The sequence below is a fragment of the Empidonax traillii genome, unplaced genomic scaffold (genome assembly GCF_003031625.1).
Source record: "Empidonax traillii isolate 1590-97213 ecotype Southwest subspecies unplaced genomic scaffold, ASM303162v1 scaffold120:size1031401, whole genome shotgun sequence".
In the NCBI taxonomy this organism is placed as follows: domain Eukaryota; kingdom Metazoa; phylum Chordata; class Aves; order Passeriformes; family Tyrannidae; genus Empidonax; species Empidonax traillii.
The window spans coordinates 474,100-489,195 of record NW_020955313.1 but is presented as its reverse complement, the minus strand read 5'-3'; the positions used below and the strand labels follow the sequence as shown (position 1 = coordinate 489,195).

The 15,096-nt window shown below is 37.7% G+C and overlaps 1 protein-coding gene across 1 annotated transcript in view; it reads left to right on the top strand.

Annotated features, from left to right (window-relative positions):
• The first annotated feature begins 1,621 nt into the window (after positions 1 to 1,621).
• IPO11 (importin 11) overlaps positions 1,622 to 15,096 on the top strand; it is a 73,212-nt gene continuing 59,737 nt past the window's right edge. The window contains exons 1-5 of the mRNA XM_027883190.1: positions 1,622 to 1,739; positions 8,722 to 8,804; positions 9,096 to 9,239; positions 9,706 to 9,806; positions 14,532 to 14,604. Of these exons, the coding sequence (XP_027738991.1) occupies positions 9,102 to 9,239; positions 9,706 to 9,806; positions 14,532 to 14,604 (312 nt within the window). The 5' untranslated portion in view covers positions 1,622 to 1,739; positions 8,722 to 8,804; positions 9,096 to 9,101. The remainder of the gene's footprint in view (positions 1,740 to 8,721; positions 8,805 to 9,095; positions 9,240 to 9,705; positions 9,807 to 14,531; positions 14,605 to 15,096) is intronic.

Genomic DNA, 15,096 nt, shown 5'->3' with positions numbered 1-15,096 from the left:
GGAAGGGAAGGGAAGGGAAGGGAAGGGAAGGGAAGGGAAGGGAAGGGAAGGGAAAAGGAAAAAGGAAAAAGGAAGTAAGGAAAGAAAAAAGAAGAAAAGGACAGTCAATTCTTGTAGACTTTTCTGGAAATGAGTCAGAGGGATTCGGGGAGTTTGGATAGTCTTATCCCTCCTACTAGATCGACCTTTGGGCAATACTGCATGGCCGTTTCTGTGCTGGTGCTTTTGTTTGCTGGGTCTCCGTGAACTAGACCAAGGATGTTTGTCCCAGAAAAGTGCTGCATGGCGCCTTCTCCAGCCACAGCTTGTTCTTTCTCAAGGCATGTTAAATACCAACAGCCCTTGGTTGGTTCCACAGCCACCTGGCTACTGGTGTTTCGGACAAACACATTAGCCCCGTCTCCTTTTGGATTCTCCACCCCGGTGGGCGGCAGGGCCCGCGCACGGACAGACCCGGCCGGGGCAGCCCCGGTGTGACACGAAACGGTGTGTTGGCTGAACGCGCGGTTTTCGGAAGCCACCTGCTCGGCGTGGCCGGACTGCCGAGAGCGGAGGGACGAGGGAAAGGGAGATATTCCAGGAAGAGACCCGCTACGGGCAGCTGTGGGTGCGCAGAGGGCAGGGAAGGCTGCGGGACCACAGAGAGCAAAGGGAACCCGCGGAACGAAACGTTATTTTTCAAAGAGCAAATCTCCTGCAGCATTACGGTGGAATGGAGGCTGAATCGACTCACTTCAAGTTAGACACGCTAGCATGAAATACACTTTATTTTTTCATATTTTTAAATATTTTAAAATTTCCTACATATATTTTAGTAGCTCCATGCATTGGCATTAATATCACGCATTTCCGCCCTCGCGCCCTCCCCCGAGCCACTGCAGGCGCCCAAGAACGTCCACAAAGGACGTCTGCGAAGCGATTCTAAGCTCCCAGCATCTTTTACTCAGATGCCCGCCCGAGCTCCGCAAAGCTCTCCTAGCGCGGGAACGCCCCTGGCCGCAGGACGCCACAGGACGCCCCTCGCACGCCACCGCCCCGCCTTCTCCCCGTGAGGGCCCGCCCCTCCCGCCGTGTTTGCAGGGACCGCCGCGCGTCGCTGAATAGTGACGTCAGAGAGGTGCGCCGGAGCGGGTGGTGGCAGTGTCGTCGCCGTAGGGGCCGCTCCTCGGTTTGTGCGAGGCCGGGAAGGGACTGGGAGAGAGGGAAAAGCGGCTTCGGCTCCCAGCATGGAGCCGGGGCTGTTTCTCGGCGGGCTGCTCCTCCGCAACCCCTCGCCTTCTTCTTCCCCCCGGTCCCCCGTTGGCGTTTCCCGAGCCGCCGCGGCTCTGGCGCAGTGTCCGCCGCGGTACCCTCTCCGCTGCAGTGCCCCCGGGGAAGAGCAGCGCGGCCTTCCTTGCCGTCTGTGCTGGAACTGGCAAAGGGTCTGCTCGGAGCTGGGAAGAAATAACTATTGCCTTGTTTCAGGGAACTCTTTCGCGCTTTCTGCTTGAAACAGAAAGGGGTAGAATTGACGGGAAGGCATTGGAGAGATATGAGGCATCAAACTGCGTGGTTTGCTGTCAAAACTTGGTGGTGTTTTGTTTTGTTTTGTTTTGTTTTGTTTTGTTTTTTTTTTGTGGGAAAGAGCGTGTACTGGCTTTTATTAAAAGTGGTTGTTTTCTTGTTGCAGGCTAAAGAACAGAAGATTTTGCACAGAGCAGAGTCTTCCCTTAATCAGACGCAGGCTGAGAGCAGCAGTGGTGAGTTGTTTCTCCAGTTACTTTAGAAGACATCAGTGTGTGTGAAATACATGAGCGTGGCCCTAAATGCAGTACTGATGCTGTTTCCCACTTACGCTTCTGTGTGCCTTGCCTCCCATGTTTCAGATAAAGTCAAATCTGTAATGTGTCTGACATGACTTTCAAATTAGCATCCATAATGTATGTGAACTACTTAAATTTTTGTAAATAGCATGTTCCTGTGGATTTTGGTTTCCTGAAACTTCACTGTAACAATTTTTTCATTACTCTCTGTTTTTCTTGTCTTATTCTTTCCTTGTACTGTTCTGCAAAGGAGCATTTACTATCATATGTATAAATGACATAGTAAAGGTTTTTGTCACCCATGCTTTACATATAAAATTTTGCAACTGCATCATCAGAAGTAGAATTTAATTTTAGTTAAACTGGAGTGTCTTAAACCTGTTCCTGTGCATGAGGCAGACTGAAACTTGTATTTCCATCTCAGTTGCTGTGCACTAGTTAGTTCTAAGTGTTCTGCTGTGTCTTTTTGAAAATCTGTTAAAACGAGGTGAATTAGGAAGATTTCAACAGAATGAGATTGACCTTGTTATATTAGTTATCCTATAAACTTACTGTTAAACATTAAAAATATTCTTCCATTGTCCCTGTATCCATTTGGCTTTTTCAGTGTCATCATTACTGATCTCCATGACAGTCTCTTCTGAGTTCTGTCCAAGTTAATCCTTGAAATTATCCCACTCATTTGTTTACTGCTTGTTTTTTCTCTTGGGTGTTTTTAGTCACTTTCATGACCGTTTAATCTGAAAAGCCATTCTTCTCCTCAGAATTTTTAATACAAACTTACTTGCTTCCTTTAACACTGTTGTCAGCCTTGCTCACTGCTGTCCTTTATTCCTGTGTTCCATGTTGTTCTTTTATTGTTTGTGTCTTCTGCATGCTTTTTTTCAGGCTTTGGTTTTAGTTTCAATGTTAAATTTCTGTAAAAGTGAAATTTTGGAAGTTCTATTCCTCTATTTCTGTCCATAGCAATATGGGAAAAAAGCACCTCTAACTCTTACCTGCTAAGACATTTTTATTTGTTTTCTTTGCTGTGGTATAAATTGGGCAAACTATAGGTAGCCTTGTTCACTTACATAAAGAAAAATTACTGTGTTGGTTTTGAAAAATCTTGGTAATGCCTAACAGTTGTTTGGTGATTTTGGTGGTTACTGCACTTGTTAGTGGCTTTAAGTACTACGTTTAATAATCAAGATACTGTTAGTTCTTTTGGATTCACTGTTGAGTAGAAGTACAAACATGGCATGATTGATACAGATAATGCAGTGTTAGAAAAGAGATTCATGGAAGAGTTTGTAGAAGGTGGGAGAGATCAGCTTAACTACCAACTTTTCCTGAAGCTATTGGTATTCTAGTTGATGTGTTGTATTGGTATCATTGTGAACACCAACATTCCTGTTTCAGAAGGTGTTCTTGTGGCTTTTCGGCAGAAAACCTTTGTTTTTCCTGTTTTTCTGAAAACAAATATGCTGTAGAAGACAGTGGTAAGTTTCTACTTGAACCTCCCAAGCTGCAGTATGTAGTTTTATTGTTGTTTATTAGTTGTGCAATCTGCTGACAAGAAGCAGAAAGTCATCTCAGTAAGCGCTCTTTTAGTTTTAAGTGTCTATAAAGTTTTCCCTTGGCTTCCACTTCATTAAACAAGTCCTCAGTCTCTCCTCACAGGTAATTTGCTTTAGATCCCCGACTGTCTTAGTAGCTCTGGCCTCTCTGCAGTTCTTCCTCCTTGAACTGAGGAAAGGGAGAACTGTGAGAACCAAACTGGAGACAGTGTTCTAGAAGCAGTCTCAGACACTGACTAAAAGAGGATAACAACATCTGTAGAATCACTTGTACTCCTAAAGTATCCCAGAAAATGTTTGCACTATGATCAGTGAGAACACACAGTATTTTATGTGATAAATTTACTTCTTTGTCTCCTTCTGATTTCATAAAACCATAACTAAATACATTCTTGCGCCTAATTACAGGGAGAGAGAGTTGATTAAATTCCTAACAAATGAGAGAAAAAATACACAGTACATTGTACAAAGTATACTGCATTCTCTGAAGTCCAAAAAAGTGAAGTAGGAGGCATTCAGTGATTAAATTCTTTGTTTTGTTCCTTTACAGATGTATAACAGTCCCTGATTTCTTTTCACAACTGATGTGTTTTTAAAATTATGATGTGTTTTAGTGTGATGGGAAAAGTACCTGGATACTCTTGCCTGTACTAAAGCATTGAACAGTAACAGTAAGGAAAAAACAGTAAACTAGCCTAGGAAGTATAAACCGAGAACATTTAAGAGACTTGAAATATTCTTGAAAGCAAACTATATTTGCAGATACTTCCTTAGGAAGGGAATCAAAGAATTAAGAGTAGAACAGAAGTGCGTCTTGGATTTTTACCAGTAAAAGGAGATGAAGTAGTTTAGAATTGAGAATAGAAATGCAGGACATTGGGTGGTAAGGATGAGGAACTGCTATTAGTACCTGAAGACACTAGCTCGTTGTGGTTAGGGGTGGCATTTGGTGTATCTTGCTTATCTTCTGGGTTTGTAACTGAGTTTGGTTTTTTTCCTGTCAACTGAGACTTGAGAGTATGCTGTTGTCTAGTTAAGTATTACCATATTAAGTGGGATTTCGGAGAGCTGCTTTTTCTTGTTGTGTGTGATTAGTCTCTTTTTCCTCATGGCAACAGAGTCACGTTTGGTTTGCAGATGACAGTATTGGACACTTTCTAGTGGAAGGGGTTTCCTTTCCTTCTACCCTAACCGTGTATATGCAGTTGGGTTGCCATAGCGATGGGTGTGAACCACAGAAGAGCAGCAGAAAGCAACCAATATTCCTGAAACTGCTCGGTGTTTATTGTGAAGACACAATTTGACTTTAGTAAGTAAAGACGGGAGACGCTACTCTTTCCCAGTAATCAAACTTGGGAGTCTGGGAGTTGTGACACAAAGTGCAGATCCTGCCTGCCTTCTAAGAACGTGTTCCTTTTAAGATTGACAGGCTCTGCCAGCATTTCTATGCGTGCTTCATGGCTCTGAAGGCATCCAAAAGATAATAGCTATTTAATACTCACCTTCTCAGTTTCATCTCTAGGGCAGTCTTGTAGAAATATCTCAGCAGTGAGTGAAGCTGTAGAAGTTCCCAGCAAACTGTGGAGAAAGTCCTTGTCCCTGTGAATTAACCTGTCTGTGGTATATCCCATGTCCCTTTACCTTTTCTGTGCAACAGTGAAGTCTGATTTGTAAGAGGTGAAGATTGTCTCTATCCCATAATATTAAAGCCAAAATTCATGGGCCTTTGCCATTCTGTAGTGTTTAAGAGCATCTGTATGTCCTCTGTGTAAATCTGCAGAGGCCTTGATGCATCAGTTAAAAAAAGAGCATCACAACTGTCTGCAGAAAAAGATTTCACACGTGTATCTGTCCATGGCTGTAATTAAAACTATGTTTTAGGAGGATCCCATTACCACAAGGTGTGAGCTGATGCCCTCATTGAGTCAATAATTTTTGCAGAGGGCATGCAGAGAGTAATTTTCCAATAGATATCTTACTAATGGGAAGGTAAAGCAAGGAGAGACTTTGTCAGAGTTGAAATTGCCTGCTGGGACCTGACCCTGTAATGGCTTGACACTGTTGGAAGTCACATACTCCTCCCTCCTCCCATAGTGTCCTCTGGTGTTTCTTTGTGGAACACTGTGCTCAGATGTCTTAACTTTTTTGCTTGTTTGGGTTTTTTTGTTGTGTGTGCCCCCTGCTTTTTGTGGATAATTATGGCTCAGTCATAATGCGTAAGTTTGCTTTAATTCACTTAGGAGAAGGAGAGTGAAAAAAAAGCTACTTTTATCTGTTCTGCCTGCTTTCTTATGCCTATAGCACATCAGCCTGTTGGGCAATGTGGTGTGAAAATGATTGGATCACTTTACCCAAACCAAAGCTGCATTTTGCCCACTGCTTCCAGCTTCAGGTATTTAAGGGGTGCAGGAAGAAGCAGAGAGTCATACTATTTATTTTGGTGACTGTACTTCTTTGTATTAGCATAAATTTGTAGCTAGCTTAAATAGCAAATTGGAGATTGGTTCAGTAAGGATTGATTCAAAATAAATTTTTTTAGATTTTTAACTTTTTTATTTTCCTTTTTTAACAAAAAGAAAATAATTGTACAAATAAGACTAGTGACTTACTAGAAGAGAACAAACTATTCAGAGGAATTTTTGAGGTGTAAAGGCCATGGGCAACTCTTTGTTCTGAAGCATCGTTGCCATTTGTGCATCTTGCCATTTGTATTTTCTGTGTATTCATTCATGTTTGTCCAGGTAATTTTTTGCTATCCAAATCATACGGAATATATCACTTTCTTAAATATTTTACAGTGTTTATAAACCTTATCTAAAAGTTGCCCCATCTTCAGGGGGGTTTTCTTTTTTTAATTTGATTTTGCATGTGATACCCTCATCCAATGTTGTGTGAGGACTGTTGTTTATATGGCCAAAGAGCAGCTGTGCAAATTCATGGAAGACTAATCTCTTGAGTGCTGTTAAATTCTCTGCCTCTTAGTAGGAAATCCTTCAACCTGGATTTTCTGGATGATGAGAGAGCATTATGTAGAAATGTCCTGACCTGGGTATCTACTATGGTTTTGACAGAGAAAGAGCATTGGCTTTGTTAAGTGAATTTTTGTTCTGACATGCTAAGCTTAGCTTGGTTTTTCTTGAAGTTTTTTTTTGAGCAGCAATAGCTGCTCCGATTTTTACATGCAGATACAAACCTTTTCAAGAATGAGAAGCATTAATAAAAAAGAAGCTTTGCAAATATTTATCTTTGATTTTTGTTGTTATTACTTGTTTGTTGTTTACAACTGCCAGCTAAGCATTTTGAAATAAGACAATGGAAAAAATCCTCCTAGTTTTTGTGTTTGCACTCTATTAACTTCAATAAATATGTCTTTTGGTGAGAACTGTTCCAGATGAAGTATATAAGTTTTTAGTAGAAGCAAAACTCTTTGGGTTTTTCTTCCCCCTTCTTAAATACATTATCCCAGAGGTGCTACCACATTTGCTAATGGGCTCAGCCTTGGACAGTGGTGCATCCATCTTGGAGGCAGCTGGCACTGGCTCTGTAAGGCATGGGGAAAGCTTCTTGCAGCTTCTCACAGAAGCCACCCCTATAGCTCCCGCCACAACCAAAACCTGGCCACAGATGGTTAAAGCAAAAAGATTAAAAGACTCATCACATGAGAAGTATAAAGCAGAGAGGGAGTCACTCATTCTGTTCAATTGTTGCTGTAAAGAGAGATCTGATTTTGTGGCTCATTGGTTCGAAAGTATACTTTCTTTAACCTTAGGACCCTCAATTTTTAGTCAGTTTTTTTGGAGCATGGTTAGAGACTTACATATTGGGAGTTCTTAAGATTTTTTTTTTTTTTTAATTGTGTAGGTCTGTTGCTAGTATAAAAGGCCTTTAATATTGTTGCTAGTTTTGTTAAGGTGGTTTTCTCAAAAAATGAAAGTTTTAAGCCAATATCAGAATAAAATTTGGTTTCTCCAACTTTTTTACCATTGCTGTAACAATTTTAATCTCTTTCTTTTTTCCTGAAGATGGAAAAATGAACTTTTTTTCACATTAAACAAAAGCCAGTCATAGAGTCAGAGAGTCATTAAAGTTGGAAAAGACCTCAAGGATTGAGTCCAACGTTTGACTGATCACCATCTTGTCAATTAGACGATAGCAATTGCCACATCTGCTTGTTTCTTGAACAGCTCCTGGGATAGTGACTCCCCCACTTCCCTAAGCAGCCCATTCCAATGCTTAACAACTCTTTCTGTGAAAAATTCTTCCCATTGTCCAACCTGAACCTCCTCTGGTGCAGCTTGAGGCCGTTTCCTCTTGTCCTGTTTGAAGAGAAACTTTTTGGTTTTTGATTTAGAAAACTTAAGTTGCCTAAAATCTGTTCTTAAAAGGAACCTCTGAGACTTAATTTGTGAGTTTTAGCAGCCAGACATTCTTTGATATAATGCAGTGCATGGTTGCAGCATGCTGGCTGCCCTCGGAATCAGCTCCCGAAATGCACACAGGGGTATCTGCGCTACAGCTCACGTGTCCACAATTTTGTTCCTTACATTCCTGTTACATATTCATGACATTTCCCAGCACTTATTAGCACATATACATATCCTTATAAGGTCTCTGAGAGGCTTCACTGAGGGTTGTCACTTCTAGTGGTTGTCTGTGTCTGGAACTCCCCCAAAGTTCTAAGGGACTGCCTATGAACTTCTTTAAGACAATATACCTAGTTATAGAATAACTTGATACTACTTGGCTGGCTACCTCAGTTCCCTTCTTCATTGTTTCTTTACTTTGCTTGGTTAGTCCTTTTAAATCACTTGGCTCAGCTACATGTGGTTTCTGGGGTGCATTCTGCTGCAAAAACCTGTTAGTTCTTGTTAAATGTCAAAACTCATATACCATGAATATTTATCATGTGTCTGTGTTACAAAAGTTTAGGTGGTTGTAAACAGAGGTTTTTTATGGACAGAAAAAGGTTTTATTTGATAGAGTTCATAGTTTCTTTAATATGTCTTTTTTTTCTCTTGTAATGTTTCCGTAGTCATTTTAAATGTAATCTCTGTCATCTGCTTTGTCTTCATAGAATACAAGGATTTATGAGGATGTATTTGTATTGGAAGTTAGGCAATAGGCATTCATAGTTCAGCTCATTAGCATTTTTATGCTAAAAAGATACGGAAATCAAGTATATCAAGGAAATTTCAGGTTCATTTAGAACTGATTGTGAAGCTTAATTCTTTATTTTTTAATTGATGGGAATTGTTTTAATGAATTTGAATTATCATAGTATTTATCTGAAATGGATAATTTTCTCTCTTGAAGGAAAAATAAAATGCAAAAGTGTTAATCTGCATCTGTGCCTCTTTCAGACAACCCTATGGTTTCATCTGCCTACAACTGAAGTCATCTCTAGTTGTAGTTTTGCTCTCAGTTGCTGTGCTTCTCAGGAGAGGTAACTGTTTTAAAATCAAAATATTTCCTATAATTTCTCAAATGTAATAAATGTGCTTATAGTGAAAGACTTAGTGCTTACTTTTTCCGCTGAGAGATTTTTTAAAGCAAAATAATTTGATCACTGTATCTTGACGCAGCCTCTGAGTGGGTGTAATGCCGTCTTTGCACAGTGTAGTCTAATGAAAAATTAAAGTGGGGTGTTTGGAAAATATTAATGGAAGATAGCTGTCTATATTTGGCTGTCTTCTTTTCCATAAGTGTTTTCCCTCTTTTTTTAAAATGTTCTCAGATTTTCATGGATCTCAACAGTGCTAGCACTGTTGTGTTGCGAGTCTTGACGCAAGCTACTAGCCAAGATACTGCAGTGTTGAAGCCAGCTGAGGAACAACTGAAGCAGTGGGAGACACAGCCAGGTTTTTATTCAGTCTTGTTGGTAAGATACAGTGGAAAAGTGCTATTAAGTAAACTTGGAATAATGACAATAATGGAGAAGTCACCTAAAGGCTGAGTTCTGACTAGACTAAGAAATTACCTTTTATTGTGCAGTGCCACAGACTTCTGAGAGCTATGTCATTTAAGAGTGTAATAATTGTCTGATTCTATTGATTGTTACCCTTTCATTCCATGCTCAGCCAGGCAAGATTAGCAGCACATTTGCCTAACATGTTGTTTTTTTAATAAATGAAGTAGCAGGGCTAGTGATAAATGTATTTTTAGTCTCTAAAAATTCATGTTTAAAACAGTGTTTCTCTTACCTGTCTAATGCATTTTGTTTATGTACACGTGTACATACAGAGGCATGTGTACTTACATATATACCAGGGCATGTGTTGATACGATTTCTATCCTGTTCGTGGTGTGTTGAGCAGTTTTTAACTTAATTTTTTTTTTTTTAACAGAATATCTTTACAAATCATAGCCTTGATGTGAATGTAAGGTGGTTAGCTGTGCTGTACTTTAAAAATGGAATTGATCGCTATTGGAGACGAGTGGCACCACAGTAAGTTCTGGGTTTCTCCATTTAACCTTCTACAACTGGCTTTGTAATGATTGCTAAATGGGAAAACAGCAGATTCTTAGTTCATAGAAGTTACTTTAGAATTTACGGTGAAACTGATAAAATGTTTCAACTTTAGGACTGGCTAAGAAACCATTTTGTCTTTACATTGCTTCTTATGACTGTTCATGATTTACTTTTGAAAACTGAGTTATAAGGCTGTCTCATAGATACCAGATTTTGAAGTGATGAAGTAAGTGTTACAATGATAACACACGGACTTTCTGATAGTAGCTAACATGAAACATAGCAAATCTCTTGGAGAGTGACAGAGACATTTTGTTTTATTTAAGCTGATTCATATTGCATGTATACATTGGAAAGAAGCAGTAGCTGGATGCTAGCAAGTTCTGGTCTTCATTTTTGTTGTTGTTCTGATATGTGGGTTCTGATAAAGCATGATGAAAAGTTCTCCAAAGAAGATCAGAAATACAAGCAGTATTCTTGAGCACCACATCATTTACTTAAAAATTACAAAAAATGCCATTTTAATATGTAATACCTACAGAATTAGGTACTTCTGAGTGTTTGGTCTGAAGTTCTTTTTTTCTTTTAAAAATAACTTTAATTTGAAGAAGAGTTTCAATTCCAGAACTTATAAAGACCTGCAAGTATTCTCTCTCTGAAAGTGTTCAGTATGTCTTAAATGCTAGACATCGCTGTCAGGTTCAGGGTATTAACTGGAATTCTAGGTCCTGTTTTTGTAGATTGTGAGTTTAAGCTAGTGCACAAAGTATGGCACAAAGTATGATTTTCAGTTCTTTGCTTGAAATAGTTTAATGTATTTTGCCTTACATTTTAAGCTCTTCCAATGATCTACCAAAGGAGGGAAAAGTTATAAAATTCTGTATCCACAGCATACTTTAAATATTGTAGTACTCCTTCATGATTACATAAAACACTAGAGTATTTGTATGTGTGGATTAGTATACAATTGAAAAACACCTACAAGCATTTGTATTCTCTTTTATGTGAGAGGAAAAATATAATCTTTGGCATGGCATATATCTTTGATGTTTCTGGCTAATTTGATGCTGGTTACATTACTGATACTTAGTAAGCATTATCCCAAGAAAATAATTGTTTCAATTTGTTAATATTTTTAGATTCTAGTAGCATTTCTGGTGAAAAAAGCATGGTTTATTTCCTGCAGAAATAATGACTGCAATTTTACTGTTTGAATTGAGGTAAAAATTAAATAATCTTTCAATGTAGTTTTTCTGCAGTTTTAAGTTAAATGTAATTTAAAAAATAGAAAATTACAGTCTGTCATTAAAGATTCTTTGTGGCGAATCTATATTAAATTTCCAATGCAATCCTATTTTATCCCTGTTTCTAATTTTTCTGCCACTTTTTTGTATTTTTTAAATGCAAATAAAGTATAAAATAAATTTTAAAAATTATTGGCTGCTGTTAAAGATTCCATGAGGTAAATACATAATAAATTTCCACTCTGTGTCCAACTCTATTGATTTCTAACTTTCTTTAAAAATTTCTTTAAATTCTTCTAAATGTTGAGGGCATTTTGAGAAATGCCAGTTTAAACTGTAACTTCTCAGTTGATTGTTTTGTGAACCAGTCATATTTTGGATGTCATGAAGGATTCATTGCATTTTTGTTGTCCTTGCAAAATTCGTGTCTTTCATCTTGTGTCTCTCATCAGCAGCTGTCCCCCTCCATCCATAGTAGTACATCAAAGCATGTTTTGATCTACAGATCAGACTTAAAACAGCATTTTCCAGTGGGAGTGATTTTGAAGATGAGCTTGTGAACTTTCTCCCTCCTGTTTTTTTCTGGCACCTTTCCAGGTAGCCATGAGCCTAAGCTTGTCATAGCCTCCTTTCAGGCACATTTTCACCTCTTTTTTGAAATTTATTGTCAACCTTCTCAGAAGGTTGTGTCATTTGATGATTTAGTATGTATTTTTATTTTCTTTAGAAGTGACTTTTCTTGAATTCAAATGTTGAACACGTTTTTGGTACTACAGATAATTATGTTTGAATCCTGTTTCTTGTGGGCCTTGTTCTATATGAGTACTATGTTAACAGCTTTAATAATACTTTTCAAATCCATTTTTTTTTACTTGAATGATAACTCCTCATAAGCCAGAAATCCAAAATAACTTTGTAAATATTTGGATACCTGTTTGCCTGTACCGCAAACACAGAAGATCAATAAAACTTTGACATTGCAAACTGTGAAGGACTATGGCATAAATACTTAGAAGTTCATGTCTATATGAACTTGTTTTAATTTTTGTGCTGGTGTAATTCAGGGAAATAACTCACTGAGCGATACACATTCCTCCTAAATACTCGCCTGCCTAAAACTTGTATGGCAAAACCCTGCCTAAAAATGTATGGAATTGTGGGACTGTCTTGCAATGCATTAAGGGAAGATGAGGACAGTGGTGCCAGTGGCGATGTCTGTGACTCCTGCAGGGACTGAGAGTGCAGCCCTCGGGGGGTTGCAGGGCGATTGGGAGTGTCCCTGTTCTCCAGCAGGTGTCACTGTTGTATTTAGATAGTAAATTCCTCCAGCCATGGTCCAAAAACCCCTAGAGATCCCATCACACAGTGCCGTGTACCGCTTGCATCAGCGCCTGATTTCTTAGAATTTTTTTTTTCATTACTGTTTTCCAACTTTACTTATCACAAGCATCTGTATTTGAGTCATCCATCCTCATGAATCTATTTCTTTTCCTGCCTTGTTTTGTTTGCCATGGCAAAAGCCGAATTACAGCATTTTTATTTGCAGTAAATAACAAACTGAATTCTTGCTGCTCTTAAACTATGCAAGTTCAATGTAATTATGATTATGAATATATAATTAAGGTAAGGAGTCTCATGAGCTCACAAACAAGGTATATGAAATAATGTAGTAGAACAGGGGGTTTTTTTCTTCACAAATCAGGTTTTAGATGCTTTCTATTATTTCTGAAAGGGAGTTATTGTATAAGCTACATTTAATTGAGAATAGAATTCTTAATTGTATTAATAAGATATTTAAGTTTTAGAAACCACTTAAATTGTGTCTTTATGCATGGAAATTATATACTACAGTTTCATATTATAAAAGAGGACCACAAAAATTTAATTTCATGAAATGTAATGGCTTTAGATTAATGAATTAAAGAATTACCTGTAGAAAAACTTATTGTTGCAAAAATCTTTGCAAAGTTTACCTAAAATTTTTTTAGGCATAATTTAATTTTATTCAGAAAAATCTTAAAAGCCTAAGTCTTGATTAAAAAAAAGTAAATTTAAATATTGTTCCTGAATGCTGTAAATTACCTGGACAGTAAGACTTAGTGTACAGTTCTGAGTCAGTAATGAAACAATTACTTGCCCCCCTTGTCTACTGTACTTTGAATGGCAAGTCTCTAATCTAGAAAGTGGAGAGTACTTGTGTTATGTGCAGGGCCTGGGGTGGGAAATAAAAACTAATATTTTTGCAAACATTTTTATCCTATGGTAAATCCTGCTTCTGTTTTTTTTTTTTTTTATTATTATTTTGAGAGTATTATCTAGTATTTGTCTAGATTAGTGTAAAAGCTATGCTTCAGGGAGCTTTAGGCATCATTTTAAATCTCAATATATAAAAATAGTAGATTTGTATTTGTGCCTGAGGTCAGAAAACAGGAAGTGGTTGTGTTGATATGTTTAATCTTCTTAATTTCCAGTCACTAGTCTTCACTGAGATGCGATGTTTGCATTAATGCTTCTGAATCATTGCAATATTAGGTGGAACTGTTTCATCTAAACAACCTTGGATGATAGCCTAAAGGCTTTTTATAAAGAAGAAACAGCACTGTAGGTGCTATCACTGAATTAAAACATGTTGGGATTTTCTACTTCCTTTTTTTTCCTGCTAGTATAATCTATAAATACCAGTAAAGCATTTTCAAAACCACTGTGTTGTGTTTTCTATGTAGAAATTATAAGAAAGTTGTGTAATATGAAGTCTGAAGTAGTAGAGGAATGATGGGATACTGTAACTTGTAATCTTAAACTGATAGAGGTCACTTGAAATGAAGTATTAAGATGCCACAAAGTTGCACTTGAATGCAAATTACCCTTTATGGCTTAGCGTTTGTCTTTTTTACCCTTTTCCCCCACATTTTTTGAAGAATGTATTGCCATACTTTTCACCCTAAGCTATAATTTTCAAAAGATCCATACTTTTAAGTATAAATATAAAACTTGTTTGTAATAGAAAAGAACTATTGCTTTTGCAGAAAGAGTTCTCATCTGATAAGATGATTGCCTTGTTCTGGGCATTTCTTGGTCATGGTCCATTAGTATTCATGGACAAATTCATGCTCAAATTAGCAATTCTGGCAGTAATAACTATATAATAATTGTCAAAGAGCAATCAGTCTGTAATTTGTACAGTTTTGTTTTTTCATTATATATCTATGTATCTTACTCTGTCAGCTTTCTCTTTTGCCATTTGTCTTTGAAAAGGTTACCTTAGGTCTCAAAACCTGAGTTTAAAAGGTATCATAAGTTTTTGTTTCACTGTTCCCTCTCTTTTAAAGATACTTGAGATAGTGGAAAAACAGTGAATGTTCTTTTGATAGTTTTGATACTATTTTTTGATAGTTACAAATGAATTAATAGTAATTTTTAATCAAAAATTAATATTCTAATAAATATATCCTGACAGCGCTCTCTCTGAAGAAGAAAAAACTACATTACGTGCTGGACTTATCACCAACTTTAATGAGCCAGTGAATCAGGTTAGTGGTGAATGTTTACTACTCGCCCAGCAAATGGTTTTATTGGCATATGACTTGGCTTCTTCCTTTATAAAGTATTTAATTATAGTAATAAAGTGGCAGTTTTCATATTGTCTTTTAAACAGATCTTTATGTTGAAGTGATACCTTTTTCCATATGTCATAATTCATAAAATTATAGAATTACTTTTGTTGCATGTGGGAATTTTTTGTTGTTGTTGTTGTTGCAGTGTTACTTTATGTTGTCGCTTGCCTAAACAGCAAGGTTTATGCAACCGTTTTGATGAAATGGTTCCAGAAATGGATGGAGCTCAAAAATAACCTTTCCTTGAATGATTTTTGTTTTTTTCCAGCTGTATCTGTTCTCTGACCTGACTCCCAGTATGGCTGTACCAGAAAGTGTGATGGTAGCAGGAATGAACTGTTGAGGTTGTTGCTGGATAAACTGACCTAAGCAGATTTGCTATTACATGTCTAGTTACAACATTAATGC